The sequence below is a fragment of the Sceloporus occidentalis genome, unplaced genomic scaffold (genome assembly GCF_023333645.1).
Source record: "Sceloporus occidentalis isolate IW3139 unplaced genomic scaffold, rSceOcc1.0.p SCAF_2, whole genome shotgun sequence".
NCBI lineage: Eukaryota > Metazoa > Chordata > Lepidosauria > Squamata > Phrynosomatidae > Sceloporus > Sceloporus occidentalis.
Window position 1 is genome coordinate 250436974 of NW_028316982.1, and position 26319 is coordinate 250463292.

The window sequence follows — 26319 nt, forward strand, 5'->3', positions numbered from 1 at the left end:
TAACACTTTACTTATTTTATACTAAATATCACCTCAGTGCACCCCTTCCCCGGAGCTATTCCCATCCATATACTCCAACCAAAATTTTAATTCATCTCATGAAGGTAATTTTCCAGCTACAGTTTATATCTTATATCTTACCGAGATTGGCTTAGTCTTGAGTGGGCAAGACCTGTTAGCTTTACAAAAAATTTCTCCTGATGGAGATGAAAACTACTCACTCTCTTTTTAAATATAGAATACTATATATAAACCTTAGGGATACCACTAATAGGACTGTCATAGTTGCAGCCTTCACTCCAAATTGGGTGGGTCAAGTGAGGCTCAACAGGGTTGACCGCTGAGTGAATGTGCAACATTAAGAAAAGACAGCAACACAGGTTATAAGGTGGTCAACAGACAAGTAAACATGATAAAATACAAGCTTATGACAACAAGTGAAAGAGATAAGTGATTGTTGAGACAAATAATTCAAGTTAATGTATCAGGGAGATTAAATATCTGATTAATTATTATTTTAATCAGTTACAACAATTTAAGTTAATGAGCTGGAGAAATTAAAATTGATAATATTGAATTAGAAAAATACTTGCTGAAAAAGGAAAGTTTTCACATCAAGGCAAAAGACTATCAAAAGGCAAGCAGGACATATCTGCTTTAGTAATAAGGCTGGCTAAAGACATTTTGCTACATGAGGCAATTGTTCCCCTTGTAAAGTCGTATTTACACTGTAGAAATAATGCAGTTTGATGTCACTTTAAGTGCTATAGCTCCATCCTAGGATATTTTACAAGATCTTTGACCTTCTCTGCCAAAGAATGCTGGTGCCTCACAAAATGCAGATCCCAGGATTCTACAGGATGGTGACATTGCAGTTAAAGTGGTGTCAAACTACATTATTTCTACAGTGTAGATGCACCCTATAAGCCAGTAATATTGCATAATAACCATGACTTGCCCTTAGTATTGTTATTTTAAGAATAAAACCTAGTGTGTTTTAATATGTTGAGATGTTCTCTCTTCTTTACATGAAGTTATTTTAGTATCTGAGGCAGCAAATATTACAAGCACCCCTTCTCTCCATGGTAGTAAACATACCATAGCAATAATTTGTTGCTAATGCTGTCTGAAGAGGCTTCTTTCCTCTCCCTATGGCCTCTAGTTTTAATAGCGGATATTATTTTTTTATTCCTTTTCTAAGTATTAATGTTAGAATTCAAAGATATAGCCATGTTAGTCTGTAGAATCAGTATGTAGAGAGATCTTGTAGCACCTTTGAGACTTAACTGAAAGAAAGAAGTTGGCAGCTTCTTCTTACATATTAATGTGTTTTAACTGTTGTGATTTAATGTTTTTTTAATGGAAATGTTTAACATTTTAAAAACTTTTGTATTAAATAGGGGTTTACTGTACTTTGTTCTTAACTTAATGTGATCCACCTTGGGCTTTGTGCCAGGAGACAGGCAGGATATTAATTAATAAGTAAATAAATAGTGCTGTCTCTCTAGGAATTCCAGACCTTGAATGTCACCACAGAGAAGACCTTCTCTCATGTCCCAGTTAAAAGCATCTTAGATGATGATGGAATATAAAAGTAGAGCTTCTGTGGGAGACCTTCATGGGAGAACAGGCTTATGCGTCAACATTTACCCATGTGTTTGCTTTCTCTCCAGACAGTGACAATGCCTTGCAGATCTTGAAGAGGAAATGGTGGAAGTATATTTTGCTTGGACTGGCAGATGTTGAAGCTAACTACACCATTGTAAAAGCTTACCAATACACGACTATAACCAGTGTACAGGTAAAAAAGAACACAGAGTCTTGTGGGGAAATGAATAAATATATTGTGGCATGAATGTCAAGAAAAAAGAGGTCTCTGCAGAATTGTTTCGATGTGAGACACAAAAAATGTATTTACATAGAACAGAATTAAACACTTTGTCATAAAATGTAGTGATGGCTGCCAAATTGGATGTCTTTAAAAGGGAACACAATGCATTCATGGACGGTGGAGCCGTCAACGGCTATTGGGCTAGCTATATCTTAGCTCCTACTACCTCTGAATATCAGTTGCTGGGGATTTTAAGAAAGAGGATGCAGTTGTATTCATGTCCGGCTGGGAGGGCTTCCCATAGTAAGAATGTAATTTTGTTCTTGAAGGAAGCAGTAAATAATTTAAGCAATTTTCTTCTTACTGTGAGAACATCATAGAATACTTTGCGATTTTTGAAGACTATTTGCAGCTTAGAACTTATTCTGCACAAGATTTGCATGTGGTATTTTTGTGCAGGAGATAGCATTTTCTGTGCAGAAAATGACATTGCTTTGCCGACTTATCTGTGAGCCGCCTCCGGGGAAAAAGGGGGCGTATAAATAAATAAATAAGAAATAAATAAGAAATACTATTTTCTGTGCATAAGATGCTGTTTCTTGCAACAAAAGGATTTAGTTGGGAACTCCACAAAAATCACACACAAGAGTTTTTTGTGTACAGGAAAGAGCATTTTCTGCACAGAAAATAATATATCAGCACAAAAGAAAGGATATTAGTACAAAAAAGTGTGAATTTTGTTCAAAATAAGTCCCACACTTTAGAGATGCTCATCAGTCCAGGATTCTCTATCTCAGGGTTTTCTGAGACTTGAGAAATATCGGGTTTTAAAAACTAATGTGGGAGGAACATTTTGGAATATTCTTTTCATTCCTGTCCAACTGGCAACTGGTTGACCATTGAATGAACAGAACGTTGGACTAGATAGCCCTGCCATCTGATCTTGCATGCCTCTTATGTTCTTACCACCATTGTGTAAAAATGCCCCTTACTCTAAATAAGTAATAGGGAAGCAATGCACCTCCATTACTGAGTTTGCTGGGACAAGGCTCTTTAGTTTGCCATGCTACATAACAGCAGTGAAGAGCCTAAGTATTGCAAAACAAGAAGTGACAACCTGGGCTCTCTCTGCATGGGCCGAAAGGTCCACCCCCTCATTCTGACGTAGTCCGGTTTAAATGACACACTCTCTAACCCTGGCTCGGGTGCAAGAAGTCAGGACAACATTCATTACGTTCCACAACACCTTTAAAATGGTTTTAAATAACCTGTTACTCCAGATCTTCTGTTCCCACAGCAGCTGGCTACATGGGAATCCTGCTGAGCTGCCCAGCCTTGATCATGTAGCTGTTGTGGGTCACTCACTCTGAGATCAGAACAGGACACCCAGCCATATGATCAAGGTTGGGTTCCTTGTTTTGACCTCAGAAGTGAATGACTTGCAGCAGTGCCAGATAATGCCGGGTGGCTCAGTGGGACACCCATGCAGGCACCAGCTGTGGTATGGGAACAGAGGGCCAGGTGATGGGAGCAGATCAGGGCAGCTGTGGGGTAAGGATACTTTGGGCTACCCTAGAATATCCTCACCCTTGCACCAGAGCTTTGGTCACCTGAGCCAAACTGGTCACTTGATGAAGGGTCTCCCTCAACTCATTCAGAGGAAATGCAGGGAATTCTGTGACATCATTATCTCAGCAATTTAGATTACTGTATGGTACTGTGATATCATGTATGAGGTAAGACCTAATTATTGTAGCAAAGTACAGACAGATTGAGGCTGTGTAAAAATTTGTGAGAAGATAGGAATCATCCCAAATATAGGAGGTTTTTTTGTTTTTTCACATAGCAGAGGACTATTCGATTGTCTCCAGTTCCCAAATTATAATTGTTCTTATTCAACACAATTCTGCCAAAATTTCAGACAGTAATGATCACCAATACATCTTTTAGTGTAATGAATTAAAAACCTTTTGATAATTTAAGGGAGCATCCCTGCTTAATTAGATGCTGCATTTTTTTTTTAAGTTAGACATTTCTTACAAGCACTCAACAGAAATTCTTCCCAGCTGGAAACTTCCACATCATGGGAAACTTCCTCTGCTTTCCTTGGAGTAGAAAGAACAACCATTTTGTTTGCTTTTCCCCCTTCATCCTGTTTGCAATTTGTGGAATTGTTCTGTAGCATTTACTCAGTTGATAATGGAGAGAAAATCACTGCTGTTTTCCAGAAATGAAGGCTACAGTCATCCTACTTGGAAATGGGCCATATTTAATTCAGTGGGCTCTGCTTCCAAGTAAACACATATCAACCCAACTTGTAAAAGAATCAAGCAGAGGCCAGACTCCACCAGCCATTTTTAGACTATAGTTCACAGAATCCACCAGCCATTACTTTTGGATGACTTCCTTGGTGGCCCAAAGAAGTAACTTTTCTAAGCTCTAACAAATATTGCAAATTCTGGGAACTGTAGTTTTGTGAGACATTTAGCCTTCTCTGTCAGCGATCTCTGGTGCCACAATAAACTACCATCCCCAGGATTCCCTAGCACTAAGCCAGGACAGTTAAAGCAGTCTCAACCTGGATTATTTCTGCAGTGTGTTTTGGACCTATATAGCTCAGTAATGCTAAAGGAGGTAACACTGTGAGAAAAAGTTTAATTGTTGGATTAACCATTGACACACATCCAAAATTAATGTTAGCTTAAGTAAAAACATATGGCCGGCTTTAGGAATGTAAGGTACATAAGCAGAAAGTTGGGTTCTTTCCTTTTTTTCCCCTTTGCCATTTTTCCTCATGTGTCTTACAATATGAATTGTATATAAGTCAGAGCTTTGGGCTTAGGCTTTTCAGGACCTCCCTGTGACAGCAGAGCAAGGTAAGCTAGTAACAGCTAAAAGACCTGTGCTGTCTTCAGACTTGGAAAATGTATTTTTGGGTTATAAATTTCTGGAATCTCTCCTGTTGGGGATTTTGGGAGTGGCTGTCCAGAAAGTAATTTTTCTGGCTGACTCACATTGAGGCATTAATGGAATGAAGTGGATGTCTATGGATCATATATTATTATCATTATTATTAACATTTATTTACAGAGCGTTGTAAAGTTTGCAAAGCGCTTTACATTGTAGGGGTCAAATAAAATAAGCAACAGCATAAAAACCTGCCAAGCGGCGTACAGTTTAAAACGACAACATTACATCTGCTAGAGAACAAGAAAAATAAATCCCGGTATCCCCTGTTTGTCTGTTACCCAATTTTGATGCAAAATTGTCCAACATGTAATGACATGTAAATCAGTCATGCAGAAATGGGGCCGGCTCAGGGTTCAAAATCTGTTTGGGCACAATCTGACAAATCTTAAATAAGAACAAAAATAAAGCTCATGCTACTGACAGACTGACAGACATTTGGTTTGCTGGTTATATATACTTCTCTGTGTGTGGTTAATTCTTTTCTATATAGATCACCTAAGGAAGGAGCCTATATGCATACTGGTTCTATAACTACACAGGTTCTGACCAACAAGAAAGAAGGGTTATAAAGGACAATTCGATGTTGCAAATTTCTTTCCTTTCATTTTGGAAATATTTTATTTGGCAAGTGTGGGTCTTTTTAAGCATGGAAGGTGTAGCAACACAAGTTTTATCTAACTTTTTATGGGTTTTGACTGTGTTTCAGTAGTAAGTGGAAGCAGATTTTTAAAAAATCTCAAAAGTTGTGTTTTCTATGGCAAAACGTAATGCAGGAGGACTTCAGGAGGCAATTCACCAAAGAGTAAGTCACATCAAAGTCTCAGTGAAGAATTTGGAAAAGGATTTAAAATCCCCTTTAGTCTCAGCTGAGTTTAGTTTGATTGTGCCCTTTGGCCATTTAACAGGATTTACACTGGTTAGGTCATGTATCCTGAATATTTGCTATCTGGTTATCAATGTGATAATAAGAAATTGTGTGACCCTCTGTGTGATCATGATTTGTTTCTTTCTGTGCCTGGCAGCTCCTAGACTGTTTTGGGATACCTGTGCTGATGGCTTTATCATGGTTCATCCTCCGTGCAAGATACAAACTGATCCATTTTATTGCTGTTGCTGTCTGCCTGTTGGGTGTAGGGACCATGGTCGGTGCAGATATTTTAGCTGGGAGACCAGATGGTGAAGGTGAGATCTGAGCAACATGTAACAGTGAAATGTGCAAATATTATAATCATGGTAGCATCCAAGGAACCTATGGAACTTAATATTGGAGTGTGTCCAACCAATATGTCTGTTTGGAAGAAATCATAATTTTCTTGCCTCAGCAGAAAATGCAGGCTGCTGAATGTTGAATTAAAAGGTATTTTTGGAACATGGCTGAAAAGAGAAAAGATACAGAGGCTATCTATATACTCAAGTATATATTCTCAAATAAGACACTGATGTGGAAATGTAGAGTGTCACTTGGTTCCCAATGATCTTTAACAAAGTTCATGAAAAGAAAGTTTTCTGTTCTTGCATCTCCTTCCCTGTAATCAAAGTGTTTTTGGAGTGTTGGGGAGATGAGCTAATGAAGGGTTAGGGCAGGGTTGCAAGGGGGGAGCTGAAGGAGCCAGGTAACTTTGCATTTGTAAGCTTAAATGAGTTACAGTTGAAGTCCCGTTCTGTGCAATTTCCCTCCTTCTCTAGCAATCAGCTTCCTCTTTCACACTGGATGGTTGGAAGGGATATACAGGCTTTTGGTGGGGAGGAGGTAGTTTCTTCTTTTCTCTTGTGAATTTCCTTGAGAGAGCCTTTTCAGTGTAAAGGGGATAGATAGTCTGAATGTAATGTAATATATATATATATATATATATATATATATATATATAATTTCTATTCCGCCTTTCCCCCACGGAATCAAAGTGGATACATTAGATACAAAAAATAATCATATAGTCAACATAAACCAGAACACAAAACATAAACCTAATGTCTAAAGCAAGGAAAATATATATAAATATATATAGAGAAAAATACAAAGAACAAAATCCAAAGTATCAACATAATAAATTAAAATATACCCTAACATAGTTAATCTAACTAACAAATATCAACTTTCCCCTAGCAGCAAAAAATACAGTTCAATACAAATACTAGGACAATAATAATACAATAGCAGCAGGAGACTATAGTCCTATATATTCTCAAAACATTACACAATAATAACTCTTTCCCCTAGCAGCAAAAAAATACTGTTCAGTACAAATATTAGGGCAGTAATAATACAGTAACAACAGGAGGCCATAGTCCCTTATACTTCCCTGAGATCTGAGGTAGGGTTATGAATATTAATAAAAGTATTAATACTTGCATCTTCAATAAAAAAAGATGTTTTGACTCACAAGCTGCCCTGCTGAGGAAAAGGAGAGCAGCCACAAGAATCTTTGTACTTCAGGACTTCATTGGGGAAAATCTGTGCAGAACTGTATGTGGTTTTTCTGTGCAGAAAACATGTATTTTATGTTAAGTACACTGGTTCCATCGTGCTTTTTCCCAAGAAAAGTCATCCACAGGCCTCCGGGATGTACATGAACAGTAGCCCCCCTCCAATTGGCACACAGTCACACAGGATCTCTGAACATGAAGATGCTGACCCACTTAAAAGTAGTGTGACACAGACAGGTTTTTTTATTGATAAGCATCTGATTTATGATTGTGGTGTGTCACGCAGCAATGTATTTCCTGCTCTTGATCAGGGTGAGAGATCTCTTCCAACCATACTGGAAACAACTATATTATCATTTCTGCCAGACCTTTCTCACTTCCTTTTCAACATTATTTGGTTTTTTCTGAAGTCAGAGATTTTGTCTTTCATCAAAGATGTGGAGCCTTTCCTACCTTACTTTCAAGCAGTTGCAATTCACAACTATTCCCCCATCCAGCCCTGCAAGTTTCTTTTCCAGTCAATGATTGGAGATAAGAGACTGTTTAAAGCCCAGAAAACTGCTGTATAGAACCAAGCTCTGGTTTGTAGCCTGGGGAAGCTATTTCCCTGGTGCTCCCTTCTAAGTACACACAGAAATAGCATTTACATTTCTATACTGCTTAATAGTGAACTCACCACTAAACCTTTTACAGTCTGTAAGCCAATTGCCCCCAACAAGCTGGGTACTCATTTTACCAACCTAAGAAAGGATGTAAGTCTTAGTCAGCCTTGGAACACCTGAGATCGAACTCACAACATTGTGTCTGCAGTACTGGCATTTAACCACTGCACCACCTTATAGGTAAGAAGATGTTGTTTCTCTTATGCCTTTAGCGCCATCTGCTTCTGGAACGCAGCCTCCTCCTCAGTCTTTCTCAACTCTTAGTTCAGCCCTAAACAAAACGAAATGGTTATCTGTGCCCTGGATCTTGGATAGGGAACATGGGGTCCTTCAGATATTATTGGCCTGCAGTTCCCATATTTTTTGTGGGTTTTTCGGGCTATGTGGCCATGTTCTAGAAGCGTTTCTTCCTGACGTTTCACCAGCATCTGTGGCTGGCATCTTCAACGGCCACCTTGTCCAACCACCTGCCACGCAAGAATAAACAATCAAAGCACCCCCGACAGATAGCCATCCAGTCTCTGTTTGAAAACCTCCAAAGGAGATTCCACCATTGTCCAAGGGACTGTGTTCCACTGTTGAACAGTTCTTACTGTCAGGAAGTTTTTCCTAAGGTTTAGTTAGAATCTTCAAGTTCTATTCTCTGGAGCAGCAGAAAACAAGCTTGCTCCATCCTCAATATGACATCCCTTCAAATATTTAAGCAGGGCTATGATATCACCCCTTAGCCTCCTTTTCTCCAGACCAAACGTACTCACTTTTCTCAGTCACTGCTCATAGGGCATGGTTTCCATGGTTTAATATCAATTTAAAGGTATAATTTTAATCTTGTTGTTTATGTCACAGCTGTTGCCATTACATTTAGTTATATATGGGATTTATGATTTATGGGGAACATTAGCACAAAAAACATGACTAAGGATTCTGTATGGTGTTGTATGGGAAGAGATCATAATAAAGTTAGTGACACCACTGTTCCAGGAACATCTGAATGGCTACAAGTTGCCCTCCCTAGATGAAGTTCAGTATGGTCCAGAATGGCCAGAGCATAATAGGTAGAAATCCAACCTTTTCTTGGGAACACACATTTCCTGGCAATGTGATATAAAATGTTTCCCGTGATGAATTTCTACTTGTTGAAAGGAACAGGAGCTCTGCCAGTGGAGATGCTTGCAGCTTTCTCAACAGCAGCAATTTACATATTGAATTCTTATTGAACAAGATTACTTAACTGAATCATGTTGCAGCAAGCCCCAGTAAAACAAGTACTAAAGCTTTTGCTTTCAAAAAATTAAACAAAATGCTAATATACTCATAGCATTCATTTAGGAAATTTCTGAGATGCAGAACTTGATTCAGCTCTTATAATGATCAATATATTGACTTTCTTGGAGAGCTAAATTAGGACATTGATGTAAGAGAAAAAGAGAAAGAACCTGTAGTACATCTTTTGCATTTCTCAGATTTCTCTTAGGGTGGTGTCCAAACCAAGTAACAGATAACATCTCATAAATTCACTTTAAAAGATTGCTGTATTTCAAAGCAGTTTCTTAAGCTATGTTTGACTGTGGCATAATCATACTTTCTCTCTGGGCTTTCTCTGAGGCAGTCCTCACATATGGCTACTTCCAGGGAGGTTCCATCGTTTTTTGGCCCTTAGCCTGACTTTGCTCTGAACTAAGCAAAGCTGGGGGGGGGGGGGGGGGGAAGCCTGCTGTTTCCCAGAAATCTTGAGTGACGTCAGGTTCTCTTGATGTATGGATAGCTGGATCAGGTCTGATTTGGCTCAGTATAGTGGGTCCTGTCTGGAACATTTGAGATTGCTGCCAGTCAGGGTCAGCAGCACAGGGCTAGATGGATCAATAGTCTGACAGCTATTGGCAGGCTCCAATGACACAGCAAGGTGAACTAAATGATGCTACTTTTCTAGTTTTTCTGTTGAGGGCATTCTGTGATATAGGCACCACAGCTAAGAAGGCCCTGCCTCTTTTATCACCTTCTATACCTCAGTTAGTAAGGCATCCCAGAGCAGGATCTTTGATGCTGGTTTGACTGTATAGGGAGAATATATAAGAGAAGATCCTTAAGTTATCCCATGAGCTGCCATTTGATTCACCATTCTTGTTCTGTGGATAAAGACAGACAACAAATGAGTATAGACTGGCAGGATTTGGCCTTATTAATATTATGATGAGATTGCCCTAACTCTCCATCCCTACCATGCCATGTGCTATACCTCTCTCCCCTTATTTTCAGGTGCAGTTGTGAGGAAGAGTTTGGAAATTCGTGCTTTCACTTTTGGTTAACCACAACTTGTTGTGTCACTTGGACTTGACAAACTGGTTAATGAGAGGGAGAGCCAGTGTGGTGCAGTGGTTTGAGTGTTGGACTGGGACTTGGAACATCCAGGTTCAAGTCTCCACTGAGTCGTGAAACTCACTGTGTGGCCTTAGGCCAGTTATTCTTCCTCTCTAACTTACAGGGTTCTTCTGAGGTTACTACAGTGGACCCTTGTTATACGCTGGGGTTTAGTTCCAAGATCCCCCATGGATAACAAAATTCGTGGATGCTCAAGTTCCATTAAATATAATGACATAGCAAAATGGTGTCCCTTATAAAAAATGGAAAATCAAGGTTTGATATTTGAAATTTATACTTTTTTTTGAACATTTTCAAATGTGTATGCTTGAATCTGTGTATTAAAAATCCGTGTATAAGAAAGGCCAACTGTATAGTGAAAAGAGATGTGTATGCTGTCTTGAATTTACTGGAGGAAAGAAGGGATATGTATGTAAACAATAAGTAAAATCTTAAATGTGGTTTGTTTCAAACTGTGGTTTACAAAAGTGGCTTGTTTCCATAAACCATAGTTAAGATTAACCACAGTTTGGGATTCAAATATAATGCTAAATTGTGGATAATCTTTAATAGAAGAAAACTAAATAACAAACTTATCCGAGGAAGAAAGCTTGTATTTTGATGGACGACACCAGACTCATTTCGTTCACATGCATATGATAAACAAAACAGAAAAAAGCAATTCATTAGTAAGTACCAATTACTTTTTTATTTGTCATTAAAAGTGCCATATACCCATAAAATATGTATAATATTATTATTATGTAATATATTATTATTATTATTATATAATATTATAATGGGTATTATAGGCATAATTACATAAAGTGCTGCTTTTTTAAGATTTAAGATTCCCATATATTGTATTTTACATCAGTTTCTTTTTTTAAAATCAATTCATGTTTTCTGTACAGGGAGCGACGTGGTGATTGGCGATGTCCTAGTCCTTCTTGGCGCTTCGTTGTATGCTATTTCGAATGTGAGTGAGGAATACATTGTGAAAAATCTGAGCAGAGTGGAGTTTCTAGGAATGGTGGGCTTGTTTGGGACTATTATCAGCGGTCTGCAGCTGTAAGGATCTATTATATGTACTTTAATTGTAATTAAGCAAACCATCCACATCACAGAATGATTTCTTCCTTTCCATGAATTGGTGGATGTGTCACTAATCCATTGTTCACACTGCATTTAGTCTCTTCCAAAACATGGGTGTCTGTAGTGTTTCCAGGTTGTAACTTGGAGATTCTCCTTTTACATTTAAATTCATGACCAAATTAGGAGATCAGGCAGCTCGCTGGTTCAGCCCCTGGTCCTTTCGTCCATCCCTCTCCCGCACCTTACATAGCAGGCTGCCACAGGACATAAAATCCTGGGAGATCTCTGGATTGTTTGCTGGCAGACCTAAACATTTAGAATTTTATTTGATTGCCTGTGCTTCTTAGTTCTCCCATACTTAGCTTCTCTTTAGTTTTCTTTTCATACTGATTTCTTCTTGTTTATGTGCTGGTCATGCTATCTGTGGGAATTTCAGCTCTTGTAAATGGCTATTCATGCAATTAATCTCCTTGATCTTTGTGGAACTTGTCACAGGATTAAGGACTCTTGGTTGGGTTAATTATTGGCTGTATTAGGATCTTGCTTTTTTGGACTCATGTTGCCACTGTTTTGCAGAGAAGGGTCTTGAGTCTTTGCAGTTGCATATCAAGTAAAAACCAAGCTAGTCTGTTTTTTTTGCTATGTCTCTATGGCTGCATCTGTACAGCAAAAATAATCCAGTTTGACTGCCATGGCTCAATGTTATGGAATCCTGGGATTTGTAGTTTGTTGTGGCACCAGAAATCTCTGACAGAGAAAGCTAAATGTCTCACAAAACTATTGTACAGTTCCCAGATTTCCATAGCATTGACCCAGGGTAGTTAAAATGGTATTTCTGCAGTGTTGATGCAGCCTGTGTTGCAACCAGTTTGCTACTACTTACCTCTGGAAGCATTAAAGGCACTGATGCCGTGTGTGTGTGTGTGTGTGTGTGTGTGTGTGTGTATAATAGTTACCATATTGCAGAAAGAAATGTAAAACTCTGGAATTAATCATTGGCAAAACTTTTTAAATACTGCCTTGTAAGGTAATGCAATATACACCAGCATGGTGTAGTGGTTTGATCATTGGACTAGGACTCTGGAGACTCTGGAGTCCAGGATTTGAATCCTTGCCTAGCTATAAAACCTACAGGGTGACCTTGGACAAGTCACACTCTCTCAGCCTCAGAGAGAGGCAAAGGCAAATCCCCTCTGAACAAGTCTTGACAACAAAACCCCATGATAGGGTCGCCAAAAGTTGAAAATGACTTGAAAGGCACACAGCCACAACAACATATTAATAGCAAATTCATTATCCATATGTATAGCTGAAATGGCACACAAGTGGGAAGTGTCAGCAAAAAAAAATTGGGGGGGGGGGAGAGGAGAACAACATCCACAGAAGTATTTTAAAAATATTTTGGAAAACAAGAACCCAAATAAGGGGTACAACACGCCCCCCCCAATTGAGAATGCTTGGTAGGCATGAAAAGCTGATTGACTGCTAGGAACGGGAATGGAGAGGACTGGTTGACTAGACAGTATGCTGTTCAGTATTTGCCAGATGAAAACTAGGACATGTATGGTCCAGCAACATCAGCGTGTGGTAGGGTCACAAAAGTTATAATGAGGAGGAACACACAAGCTAGGAGAGGCTGCAGCAAGTTGCTTTTGCCTGAGCCTGCTGCCCTCTCCTCCACTGTCACCAGATCTGAGTTCATTGGTTGCAAACTATTTTTGGACCTTGAACTCAGTTTGTAGTAACTGAAGTAAACTAAGGACAAAGGAGGAAAGTGGTAGAAGGTAAGAGAAATTGGGACATTTTAAACACAGCTGAATAAGGGGTGACAGAGGATTGATCAGGACTGTCCTCGCCAAAGTGGGAGAGTTGGAAGATACGGAATGCAACAGTGAGCCGGAGTCTTCTATGCTGTGCTATGTTCTTGCAAGGTCCACTGACATTACCAGCTAGACAAACCTTTAAAAATGTTTACTTGCTGTGGCTTGTCAGTTGATTGCAACTAAAGCTGCATCTGCACTGCAAAAATAATGCACTTTGAAAACACTTTGACTACCATGGCAAAATGCTATAGAATTCTGGGATTTGTAGTTTGGTAGGACATCAGAGTTCTCTGACAGCAAAGGCGAAATATCTCACAAAACTACAAATCCCAGAACTTCATAGCATTGAGTCATGGCAGTAAGTGTTGTCAAACGTCTTTATTACTGCAGTGCAGATTAGATCTGAGAAAAATATTAAATACATCTGGGTTCAAGTGAAGCTTTGCTGACTTTCCTAAAGGAATTATACTATTATTGTATATGTTTTAATAAAGTCCATCAAAGTCCTCATAAAGGAGCCAGAGCCAGTATAATGTAGTGGTATTAAGTGTTGGGACTGGAACTCTGGAGGACCAGGATTCACATCTCTGTTCAGTCATGGAAACCCATTGAGTGACTTTGGGCAAGTTACATTCTTTCAGACTATGAGGAAACCCATGACAAACCTCCTCTAAATACAGCTTGTCAAGAAAACCTTTTGATAGGGTTGCCTCAAGTTGGAATATACTTAGGCACATAACAGGAGAATAAAGTCCTGGTCATCATAAACTGAACACATTTCAGGTAATGAACTTTTATTTCAGTAAAATGTTCTGCAGATGCGTACTTCTCAATGAGCCAGACAATGTGATGGTTAAAATCAGAGGCTAGAACATTTTCATTGGAAATTATCTTGGAGGAATGTTGGCTAGGAATTCTAGGAGGGTTTTATTTGGAATGGAGGGTTATTTTTTCCAAGCTTTGATTCAAACAGGCTGGAGGTAGTTTTCAAGGTTTTTTATAAGTTAGTGTTAGAAGGAGAACATGAAAGAAACACATTGTGAGTAATGATGGATACAAATAGGAATGTGCTACTTTTGGAGGTAACAAGGGTGCTATGTGCAATGATAGTATTTTGTGAAATAACGTAATGACATTCAAAAATGTAAAAAGTCACATTGACCTTGCTTCTAAAAAGTTGATTTTTGCAGGCCATGAGGGCTGTTTTGCCATTTTGGGCCATATTTCCATTTTTAAGAGGGTTTTTGTTTTTTGGCTAAAAAAGCCACCCAAATAAGCAAAAAGCAACATTTTAGGAACATGCTACTAAGACATTATATTTGCCTCACTACTAAAAAAAGAAGAAAATCGTTTCAGAAAAGTAATTGCTCAAGATGTGTTACTTTCTTTTAAAAAGTTCCAAGCTTTGCTTTCAATGTTGGATTTTCTGAGACTCTTTGTGGAAATAACACAGTAAGCAGGACTCGATTTTTCATTTCAGCAGGGGAACACATGCTGCCCCTTTTCTTTGATTGTGAATGTCTATTTTTAGGAGTATTATTTTATTGTTTGATTGTTTTTATTGAAAGCATTTTTATTGATTGCATTTACTGTCTGAGTGGCTCCATTAAGGAGCCAAAAGGAGTTAAAAATATTTAAATGAAATTAAATAAACCCAGTGGGTTTAATTAATCTCTGTTTTATGACAGTTTGTGCCACCCTTCTTCAAACTGATGTCCTCCAAATGTGTTGAACTACAACTCCCATAGTACCCAGCTAGCATGGCCATTGTCCATGTCAAATTACAACTCCCATCAGAACTCTAGTTTAACATACTTTGAGATCACCAGGTTAGGCTGGTTTATGCCATTATAAATCTTTGGGGTGCCAAAATACTCTTGTGTGTGTGTCATCACCACCCAGGATTTAATCCCATGCACAGTGATTTGAGAGTAAGTTCCACTGAACTCAGTAGGACTTGTGTTTAAATAAACGTGTGAAGGAGTAGGTTGAAAGATAAAACTGTTTTAACATTAATTCTTAATCATGAATTGGATTCTGGATTTTAATTTCAATGCTTTCCTTTTGTTTTTCTTCTTCCTGCCTGCCTTTCTCTACATTTCCTTTAGAGCCATTGTGGAACATAAAGACATAGCCAATATTCAGTGGAACTGGAAAATTGGTATGTGTAAGCTGAAATATCAGCACTGACAACCTTTGGAAAGCTATCTGTATCACTCTAGGGTGGTATTTTCATAATGTGTGTCTTTGTCTCGTGATTTAAGAAGTACAGTGGACTTTGGGAGGGAATGGATTTCTCAGTTGATAGCCAACAGTTCAGGGAGAAAAACATACTGAATCCAACTGCCCTCCACCCCTTCTGGCAAAAATAGTGAACAGTGCTATCAAACTTTATATTTCATATCTTTTTTTCCTTGCTAAATTTAAACTCTTGGGATGTAAACACATCTATTTCCCCCCTGGGTTTTGTCCCATTTATTAAGGTGTTTTATATAGCAGGGGTGGGTAAAATGTGGCTGAGCATCTTCTGGGGGGGATTGTAGAAACCTCTCCCCTTGGACTTGCTTTTATGTGTTGAAAAGTTTATCTATTAGACCACGGTGAGTGGCTGTGGCTCTCTAAACCTTGCTGGATTCCACTTGTGAATCTCTAAAAAGGGCTTCCTATAGTAAAAAGGAGCACTTCAGATTTCCTGAAGCAGTGTGGGTAATATATAAAGTAAAGTAAAAAGGGCATAGGGCTTTTCAGTTTAGCAACCTTTGCATCCCTAGATATTTCTGAACTATAATCCTCATGAGCATCATTCACTTTGGCCAAATGAGGGGGATAATGAGGGATATAGTCCTAATACCATCCATGGACTCTTGGTTGGGAAAAAACAGCTTTAGAGAATAGATGACTGTCAGGCTTGAAGTATGGTGGCATGATAGAGCATGGAGGGCAATCATGCAGCCTTCCTGATACAATTGGACTATAGTGCACATCATTCCTTACCATAAGCTATATGATGAGCCAGCATGGTGCACTGGTGTGAGCAGTGGACCAGGACTCCAGAAAACCAGAGTCCAAATACTCCATGGGCCATGAAAACTTGCTGGGTGACCTTGGGCAAGTCACACTTTCTCTCAGCCTCACAGGAAGGCAGTGGCACCCTCCTCTGAACAAATCTTGCCAAGAAACCCTGTGATGGCTTTGCCTTAGGGTTGCCAATATTTGGAAACAACTTAAAGCCATACAACAAGAAGGCTATATTGGCTAGAACTGCGAGTTGTGGTCCAGTGCCATTTGCAAAGTTTAGAAAATGCAAAGTTTAGAGAAAATGGATAGAACCTCCCCCCCCCCCCACCAATCATCACCCAGTGATTTTGATTTGGCAGTAGATTCAGAGCAGAGAAAACGAAAGGGCTTTTCAAACATTGCATGATTTATGGAATTCACTGCCATGGTATGCAGGTGACTGCTTTTCTAAAGGTGAACTAAACATCAGGGAGGATCCGTGCATTGTTGGCTGTTCTTCATTTTGGTCTGTATAGAATCTCTGGGATCAAAGGTTTTGCAGTGACATAATCATGGTAGTACTTTTAGGCAGACATCCAGGGCATCACTTGTGCTAGAAGGCTGATATATCAGATATTGAAGTAAGCAAATCAATAAACATTACCTTCTAAAGAGCTGACATCCCCCCGCTTCCAGGCCCTGAGTAAGATTGTTACTTTCAGAATATAAAATTACCTAACCACCATACTGAGGCTATGTACTGTGCTGTATGCCAGCTTCTGGGAGAGAAGCCTCACTTGTTGGCTCTTCCCAAGGGTGGCAGGTTGGGCACTGGGGAGAAGCAGGGTGCAGGACTAAGTAGATCCTTGGTTTGATCCAACAGGGATTTTCATTACTTCTGTATATCCCTGTGTGTATTTGAGCTTAAGGGCTCCTGAGAGTATTGTCCTTCTCTTTCCTACTTTTATAATGTTCGTGTTCACTGTCTTTAGATATTAAGGCACTGTCTTGCCTTTCAGTTTTGCTGTTCCTGGCTTTTGCCCTTTGCATGTTTGGGCTCTACAGCTTCATGCCAGTGGTGATCAAGGTTACCAGTGCCACCTCTGTCAACTTGGGCATTTTGACAGCTGATCTCTACAGTCTGTTCTTTGGGCTGTTCCTGTTTGGCTACAAGGTAAGGCAGAGTCAAAAGGAACTTTTCTAGGATCTGATTATCTGTCAACCAGCTGTCTCTCTGCTGGGATGGTTCTCTCAGTCATTAGGATCCTCAGTACTAAACTGAGTTCTTAAATTGATCGTGAGAGACTCTGAGTGAATGAACAGTTGGAGTTGTAAACATTCCTTGGCTTCACTACAATATTCAACCTCTTTTAAGTTTTAGAGATTTTCTTTTCTTCAGAAACAGAGCTCCATTTCCCCCTGATAATATTAAGTGCTTCATTACCATGAAGCCAAATTTCTTCCTTTCGTGTCTGCTTTGAAAGATATTTACCCCAATGTGGCCTGAAAGACCTTTTAACCCTTTTAAGCAGTTTATTAACATGGTCATAATTTCTTCAAGAGCCATGTATTAAGGCAGCCTTCTCTGACCTGGTGCCCTCCATTAGCTAAGCAAGTTAATCACACAACATTATATGGAAAGTGGTTAAAATCCTCTATTTTTCTCCCAACTTTATGGTCTGAGCTGCTTGATGGGATTGAGCTTCTTAAAAAAGACAAATCCACAGGAGACATATTAAGCTAATTAGTGGCAGAGCATTCAAACCTGGCTTTTTTGGGCTAGTAGCATGCCTTACTGTGAAGATAATTTTTTTGAGGATTAGGCCATATTTCTTCTGTCAGTCACCTGATGAGAGAATTTTATCAGTCAAAAAGGGCTTTTATTGCTTTTGAAACATCAAACAGAATGTAACAATACATACTGATCTGCCAGAGCTTTGATGATAGTCCAAGTTTTGGTTTGAGTTGGCCGTAGTGAAAAAAATGTGTTTGAGTTCCCAAAGTTCCTGCGAAGTCCCTTGAGTTTTCGTGTGGAGGGGAAAAACACAATCATTGCCACCTGCAACCACAACCCTCTCTGCCAGCCACCTTCCTGACTTGCCTCTGAGTCAAATCTGGGGCTACCCCCCTCTTGCATCACATGTGACTTGGTAACTGTGTAGGCCCAGCCAGAAGATACATGTTTGGAAGTGGGCTCAAAGGGGTGTTTTCTGCGCCATGAAGGTGGAGGTGTTTTTCTCCTCTTCCAGGCAGCTGAAGCCATAGTGGGCTGATTACCTTTGGATCTGTTTCCAGCCACCATCACTATTGTCAGAAGCCTTGTGCTTTACTTGTGGCTCCTTCTGTCTGTGCCCATCTACCCCTATCAAGCCTTTCCTCCCACTTGCTGATGCTACTGCATCCCTTTGCTCACCTGTAGCCTCCTTTCCCTCACTTGGGCTTCAGTCCTGCTTTCTCTTGCAGCAAGGACAGATCAGCTAAAAATCTGTAATATTTTATAGTGTAGCATGTTGTATCATTATTTCCTTCGAAATTCATGGATTTTACAGTGCATGTCAAAAAATAATACTACTCAGAAATACAAAAATACATATGAAATTCAGGGCCTGTCTGCATGGGTCAGTCTTCTATAATTTGTACTTCTCCCCCTCGACCCTGATCCCAGCCCAAGACCAGGCATTGTGAAGTCCCAGGGGACATGCAATGGGGGGAGGTAAGGAAGGCTTGTGGCTTTCTCAGTACCCCCTTCAGACAAACATTTGATGGAATAAAATGACTAAAATCTGCTTGTTTTGGCTGAAAAAATGTTGATGGGGAAAATTTTAGTAAAAAAAATAACAGATAACAAATAATTAGGCTGGGACTTTTGGGGGCCTGCAGACCATATTTTTCTCCATCCTGATTTAAATAAACACATTGCCTGTATTTATGGACTCTGGCCTTACATATGATTGTATGTACATATGTATTTAGATATCCAGCATGATGTACTGGTTTGAGTATTAGACTATGATTCTGGGGACCAGGGTGCGATTCTTTTCCAGTTTCTTTTAGCATCTGCAGAAAGAAACATCAATTGTCCAGTTATGTTGAGGAGAAAAAGTTTTATCAGTTATCTTCTAACTTGAGTGTATTTCCTTTTAATATCTCGTGATGTTATGGAACATGAAAAGATGATAATATGGTATCCCCTCTGCATATTGTGAGTTTAAAATCTTGAGATTAGAACAATTTCCTCCTGTCATGGACACAGTATCCAGTATCTCAATAACAGAAGAAGCTGGGCGCTATTTTTGCTGTGATAATTTATCTCTCAGAGAAAATGATAGAAAAATTTCCTTTGTTTTTGAGGGTATTAGAGAAGAATTTAAGAGTTTTCTCTCTGTAGTTTTTTTTACCTGCAGAATCCAAATTATTGCTTATATCTGAATGATGCACCTCCACTTTCCCCCTAAAACAAAGGACAGCAGCCAAGTTGGCTGATACCAACTCTTTAGCAACAACTCTCTTGTTTTTCTAACCACATTGCTAAACTAATTTTGACAAAAATTTTAAAATGGTATTCGGCCTAACACTTATCCCAAAGCGTCTTAGAAGCCTAGTATGAGTTGAAAGCATATCCAAGTTATTAATTACAGTCATATTTATATCCAGAAAGTTAAAAACAAAAACAAACCTTAAACAAATACATTTCTCTCCAGTGTTCTTACAACTTTTTCCTTTTCACCATAATGGTTGAGGGCTGGTATCAGCTGGCTGACAATGAATTTATCTCTGGATAGCCCCACAAAAGTTGGGATTAAGAGAATGTTAGGGACTCCTGTTGTCAGGAGGAAGAAGAATTCCCCATTTCCTCCTTATGGGCTGGAAGAAAAATGGTCAGTTTCTAATGGTTGGTAGGCCATGCTGGCTTCCACTAAATCCATTGGAGACTACATGCCACTGTTGCTGAATTTCATTCCACCTTAGTGGTGAAAAAAAGCACAACCCTTTCTTTTAAAAATGTGAGTGCTCCTTCCAGCAAATCTGACAGTGGCAGTGTTCAGAGGGGCACAAAAATGCTTGGAGGGATGACATGAAGAGGCCTATGAACCATGTGTTGTCCATCCATGGCCTGGAGATTATGACTGGCATCCTGTTAAAGATAGAAACACGTAAATTTCCTTTACATGTGCATATGTCCTTTTTTGGTTGGTTTTCCCTTCCTTCCTCTGCAGTGCCCATGACTTACAGAGCAGCCTCTGAAAGCCCCCCACCCCCAGTTATTCCTTGCTTTATGGGATTGCAGAAGTGTCTCCCCATAGCCAGAAATGAAATAATACCATCTTTGAGATCTGCTGGGGAGCACTGCTGCAATCATTTTGCATCTGGTTATGGGGACATAGCTAGATGATTTTCATAGTGTCTCCCTATGCAATCCTGCCTGTTCCCCATGAATCAGGGAATGGCTGTGTGATATGTGGGTGGGGGAAGTTATAGAGGCTGTATGGTAAGTTGAGGGCTGGTGGTACAGTCTTCCCTTTGTATCTGTGGAGGAGGTTTTCTGGACCCCACCCCACCCCAGATAAGAAAAAGCACGGAACCTCAAGTCCCATTGTTCCCCAATGGCGGTGCAATGTGCATGCAGCTATTGACATGGCGGTGTGTACACACCTCCATTAAAACAATGAGGTTTGCTGTCTGTGGAAGCTCAAATCCACACATGACAAGCCCATGGATAACAAGAGCCCACTGTATATGTCTCAGTCTAGCATAGGCCCACATATGTACCTACTATGCTACAGTGAGCCATACAGTGAGGTTTGAAGGTGAGAGGAAAGAGGACAAAGCAAGTTTAGAAATACAGGCCTGGTCCTCTGCCTACCTCCCCCACCTTTTCCATAGCTATGAACATGAAATATACACTGAACAATAAAATGTGGCATAAGATTGGCCATGTCAAGGACCAGGGTGTTTAGTGTGCTTGAGGAAAGGGCCAGAACATTCTCTCTCAAATCCCAGATGAATTTATTTAATTCCTTAATTGAAATGTAATTCATTAATAATTGAAATATTAATAATTGAAATATAAAGTGTGACATGGGGCTTGTCTACAAGGGCCAAATAAAACAATATCACCTTGTCTTCACAGAAGCAGTCTAAATGACACATGAGACGATCTAGGACACACCTGAGCCTTTCCAGTGCTTTAGGGGTTTAATCTGGAGGAAAAAGTGGGGATTTCCAGATATTTGCACATGTGTGTGGACTGTGCTCCATAGTGATATTGCTGTGGATCTGGGCCAGGAAAAATTTTTGGTGGGCAGGACTGATTGGGTCTGGCAAGCCTGGTGTTGTTGCTATTTTGTTTGTTTTGTTTTTTACTTCAGTGTATGTTCAGCCATTGAGATCAGCGGTGCGGGGTTAGATCCAGCTATCCTCTCCTTCTTCCTTCTCCATAAACAGATGTTATGTTTTGTCTGCACTTGTACAGGAGAAACTGCTTCCAAGCACTTATTTCCCCCTCTCCTTTGTGTTTATCAGTTTTCAGTGCTCTATCTCCTGTCCTTTGTGGTCATCATGGTGGGCTTCATCATGTATTGTTCCACGCCAACCCGCACTGCAGAGGCCATCGCCACCAGCCTGCCACTGGCAACCAGTACTGGGTTTGACAATCTCGCTTTAAAAATTGAGGAGAACCACTTGGATACACCTATTATCTTGTCTCCACAACACAGCAGAGGAGAAGGTCAGGCAAAGGAAACATCAGCTACAAAACTAACAGCCTTATGAAATATAAAGCCCCTCAGCTGCTGGAATTACCTTGGAAATGTCAGTAAACAAGAGATAATGAACATTATACTATTTTTAGGGTGGATAAACTGGAGAGATACCTGTGGTGGAATCTGTGCTCATGCCAAAGTCTGGAATTTCACCGCAAGATAATGAGGGCTAGATCCTTAGTTTGAATCATCTGTGTTGAGTCAACATTCACTGAAGATCTCTCTGTAGAGCTAACAGAGAATAGAACATTAGAAACTGCTAGGAGAATGACTAATGATGTGTTCTCTAGAAAGAAAAGTCTATACTTAAAGAAAACCAAATTCGGCTCAAAATAAATTAATGGCTTATTTTGAGTAATTTCTTCTATTTCCAAAGTTTACAGTCAACTCCTGTGGATATATTTTTTGGGCAAGAAATAAGTTAGTTAAATGATGTAATGGGGGTGGGGGGTGGGGAAGGTAGGGAAGGAAAAAACAAAATGTTAGATCAAATTGTTGGTAGGGTAAGAAACGCTGAGAACTATAGAGACAATTATGAAGAGTAATGAATCCTTGCTTCCAAAACAGAAGGACTAGAAGCTTCATTTTTTTTAAAAAAAAGTAAATTGAGTGTTTCCTGCTGTTTTGTCATTAACTTGCATGGACTATGCAGAATCTTTGCAATAATTACTACAGAACACTTGTAGCCTGGTTTAATTGCAACCAGTTCCACTGGCAAGTGATGCTGATGAAGCAGCGTGAGTCATTTTGGGTCCCCAGCTAAATTAGAGGATCTGCTGAACTTTTTGTACACTTCTCACTGAATTCCAGGTCTTCCTTAAATTGTTTCATCCTTTTTGATCTCAGATAATACTTTGAACTGTGCCTATACTGTCTTACTTTTTAAGTGCCATAGTATGCAAAACCTGGGTGTGACCAGCTCTTTAGAAATATGAGGCGAATCTTTGAGTTCTTGACATCACAGTAAATAGCTAAATGTATAATACATTCTGGAAACAAAAAAGCCAAATGTAAGATTTAAACCCATGAATTGAAGAGCTGTACCACTGGAACAACAAGATGATGCTTTAAACTGCATGTCCTCCACAGGCTGGTGTAACTAGATGTATCATTGAAGCATAATAAACATTTACACTCCAGAGAAGCTTGGTATTGAGATCAGAGGCTGAAGAAATTATTTTGGGCTTCCATAACTTCCAGAACCAACCATCCAGCATGAATTCTGGGACTCATTTGGTGGCATCCTGTTAGTGACACGCATGCACATAAATGTGGCTTATGCACATGTGTGTCTTTATTTTTAGAGAGGGTGTAGGGAGGTATTCTGTAGCCCTTTGCATTCCATCCAATCCTCCTCCCAGATGTGGTCAAACCCTGGTATGGGCTGCTGCTGCATACTTGTGAGAAACAGATACAGAGGGCTCTTGCCAACCGCAGGGTTGCCATCCATGGATCTGAGCATCCATGTGTGGCAAGCCCAAGTGTTCTCAATGGCTGTGCATGCACTTGGCTACACTAGTGGCCGCACATATGTTGTGCCACCATTGGGGACAACGGAACTTGAGGTCCCATGTTTTTTCATATCGGAACGGATCTGCTGCGGATAAGGGGGGGAGGCAATTCAGACAGTGAAGATGTGGCTGGTCTAGTCTTGGAAGGGAAGGAAAAGGAAGACAGGCACACTGAGCTCACCCTTGTTTCTTCCCTCTTCAAGTTGAGACCATCTATTTCTTTGTTATCAGAATTGTCTCCATTCCTCTCCCTTCCAGGCATTGACAGGTACTGGGCTACCAGGAGGATATGGACCCGTATGTATGGAGCTTTAGACTAAGTCCTGTTTATGTGAAATTTCAGCCAATGCCCCAAGATTCCCCCAACTTTTTCAGTGTCTGATTGGGACATGGTAGGCTTCATATCTATATTTCTATTTAGATGAATTAAAGGTATAAAAAGATATTCCATGTGCCCAGTTGCCAGATAAATCCCATGGCCATCTCCAGTGAGCTGTTTTGAATGCTGACAGTCCCCAGTATATAATGGGAAATGACTGTGGGATTCAGTTCCTTTTGCTTTCCCTCCCATGCTGAACACTTGATCATTGATATTTAGAGTGGTTTGTGGCCAGCCTCTGAAGCATTGTATTCATTGTTTTTGATCAAGACATTGATAGTGACTGTTCTTTCATACAATCTGGCAGTGTTAGATTACAGAGATATTTTAAATGTAGCAGAAGGCTGTGTGCTTTCTTCAGATAATCATGTTGGACAACATGGGTCACCTGATATGAGGGTAGACGGGATAAGAGGAAGGTGACACCTAGATTGACTTGAGGGACCATATCCCTCCCCCCGCCATAATTGAGTACTACCATGGACCCCATTGCACCCCTTTCCCCATGCAACAGCACCCATCTGAATTATTAGAGAGGCACACAAATGTGATCCTTTCCATTCATAGATATATCTTGCCAGAGGAGAGCAGTTCCCATTATCTTGCTTTGGATTTTGCTTGCAATGCCATATTTTGTTAATTATACTTAACAAGCTTATAAAGTTGTTATTAGACTACATTCTCAGACACTAGAACTGAAGCAGTGCCACTAGCTAAAGATACGAGATGCCTTCTGTCAATCAGTGTTTCACTGAAATGTCTCTTAACTTGGAAAGGCTTGCATCCAGTTCCTCCTCTCTTGTTGACCTACAGCCCTAAGCATTTTTTACTCAGGATTAAGGCTAGTAGCTAGTCCGGTGGGAGTGAGGCCTGTTGAACTCAGTGGGATTCACATCTGAGAAGACACATACAAGATTGCAGTATAAGTGCCACTTGAACTTCATGAGACAGGCAGAGCAATGTAGTGGTGGAGGGGGGCCTTAGGGCCTTGTTGAGGGGACAAGGGGTCCTAGGATTTTGTGGGTTCACTGTGTCCTCTAACTTGTTCCATAATGCCTTTTTCCTGATTCCCCACAACAGGGAGCTCAATTAATGTTACCAGCCTGCAAAGTATAGAATTGGTCTTTTCACTTTCAAGTAAATCAAGTTTAGGATCACAGTGCTAAAGATTCCCTTGGATTGTCTACTAGTGAAAGGTGTATTTTACTGACCAGACTTTAAAACAAAGATGGACAAAACCAAGACAATCCTCCTCTGTTGTATTTAAAAGCCCAGACAGACTCATCTGTCTCCACTGTTAAAAATCAGCAGTGATGGCATGGGTGGTGCAGTTTCCCTTCCCCTTCTCTTTCCTTCCCTTCCCCTTGCCCTTCCCCTGCCAAGTTCCAGAGTTGCAAGAGTTACCACAGAATTTGAACAGGAGAAGCAATGATATTTTCAGCCACTGAATTTTGGTGACAATCCATTTAAAGCAGATCCTGCCATTGTAGTCACATCTGATGATACTACTCCACCTCCAAGCCTCCCATTGCAGCCTGGCAGTGCCCTTGCTGAAGTGTTTCAGAGGTGCTGAGAAATGGCATCTGCAGTGCTTTCCTGGTCATGGGGCACATGGAGAAAACAGGCTGCTGGAGAAAACTTTTCGTGGTCCTGCTGTAGCTATTTGGCTCAAGGCACCCCATGACTGGGAGATGGGTGCAGATGTCATTTGCCAGTGACTTGATCTCCAGCATCTCAGAAACATTTCAAATGGGACACTGTCAGGCTGCAAAGGTAGATTTGGAGTCACAGCTAATAATTCATGACCATAAATGTGAATCTCTAGCAATGATGAGATGGTAAGTCCCACTTATGGTCTTATAGTTGCTGAACAGGACACCAGACAGAGGCTACACCCACAGTACGGAAATGAACTGGTTTGACTGCACTTTCACTGCCATTGCTCAATGCTGGGGAATTTTGGGAATAGTAGTTTACTGTGACACCAAAACTCTGCTTTTTGGGCATTGTGGAGCAAAAAACCCCTAAACATTTTTGGGTCAAAGGTCACTCAACAGCTTTGGGGGCTTCACTCAACCCATGGGCCACACCTTGCCCATCCCTGCTTCAAAGCATGTGGGTGCTTGTGCAAAATGAAGGACTTGCCACACATAGCAATATATTATCCAATTATGCTGGGTAATAGTGGAATGTTTAAAATAGCTGTATTGTAGTACATTAAAAATGGAAGAAGAATTCATCACATAGTTTTGTCTAAAGGTGACCAAATAAATTGATTGTCAGTATACCTTTGTGGACTTCTTATTTATCTGTTGTATTTTTTTTTTATTCCGCTCTGCTTTAAAAAATATTCTTGATGTACATGATAACTCCTGTTTTATTCTCATAACTTTGTGAGGTAGATCTGGATGAGAAGCAATGACTTTGGGCTTTCTGCTATCAAATTTTCTTACAGTCTAAGCCAATATAGTTGAATTATACACTTTTATTTTTTTAAAAATGCCAAT

General features: G+C 40.0%; 1 protein-coding gene across 1 annotated transcript in view; it reads left to right on the forward strand.

Annotated features, from left to right (window-relative positions):
• The window catches only part of SLC35F2 (solute carrier family 35 member F2), a 47232-nt gene extending 21162 nt beyond the window's left edge, over positions 1 to 26070 (forward strand). Inside the window, exons 3-8 of the mRNA XM_089508468.1 lie at positions 1674 to 1801; positions 5824 to 5983; positions 11160 to 11316; positions 15272 to 15324; positions 17180 to 17334; positions 21684 to 26070. Of these exons, the coding sequence (XP_089364594.1) occupies positions 1674 to 1801; positions 5824 to 5983; positions 11160 to 11316; positions 15272 to 15324; positions 17180 to 17334; positions 21684 to 21932 (902 nt within the window). The 3' untranslated portion in view covers positions 21933 to 26070. The remainder of the gene's footprint in view (positions 1 to 1673; positions 1802 to 5823; positions 5984 to 11159; positions 11317 to 15271; positions 15325 to 17179; positions 17335 to 21683) is intronic.
• Positions 26071 to 26319: the final 249 nt, after the last annotated feature.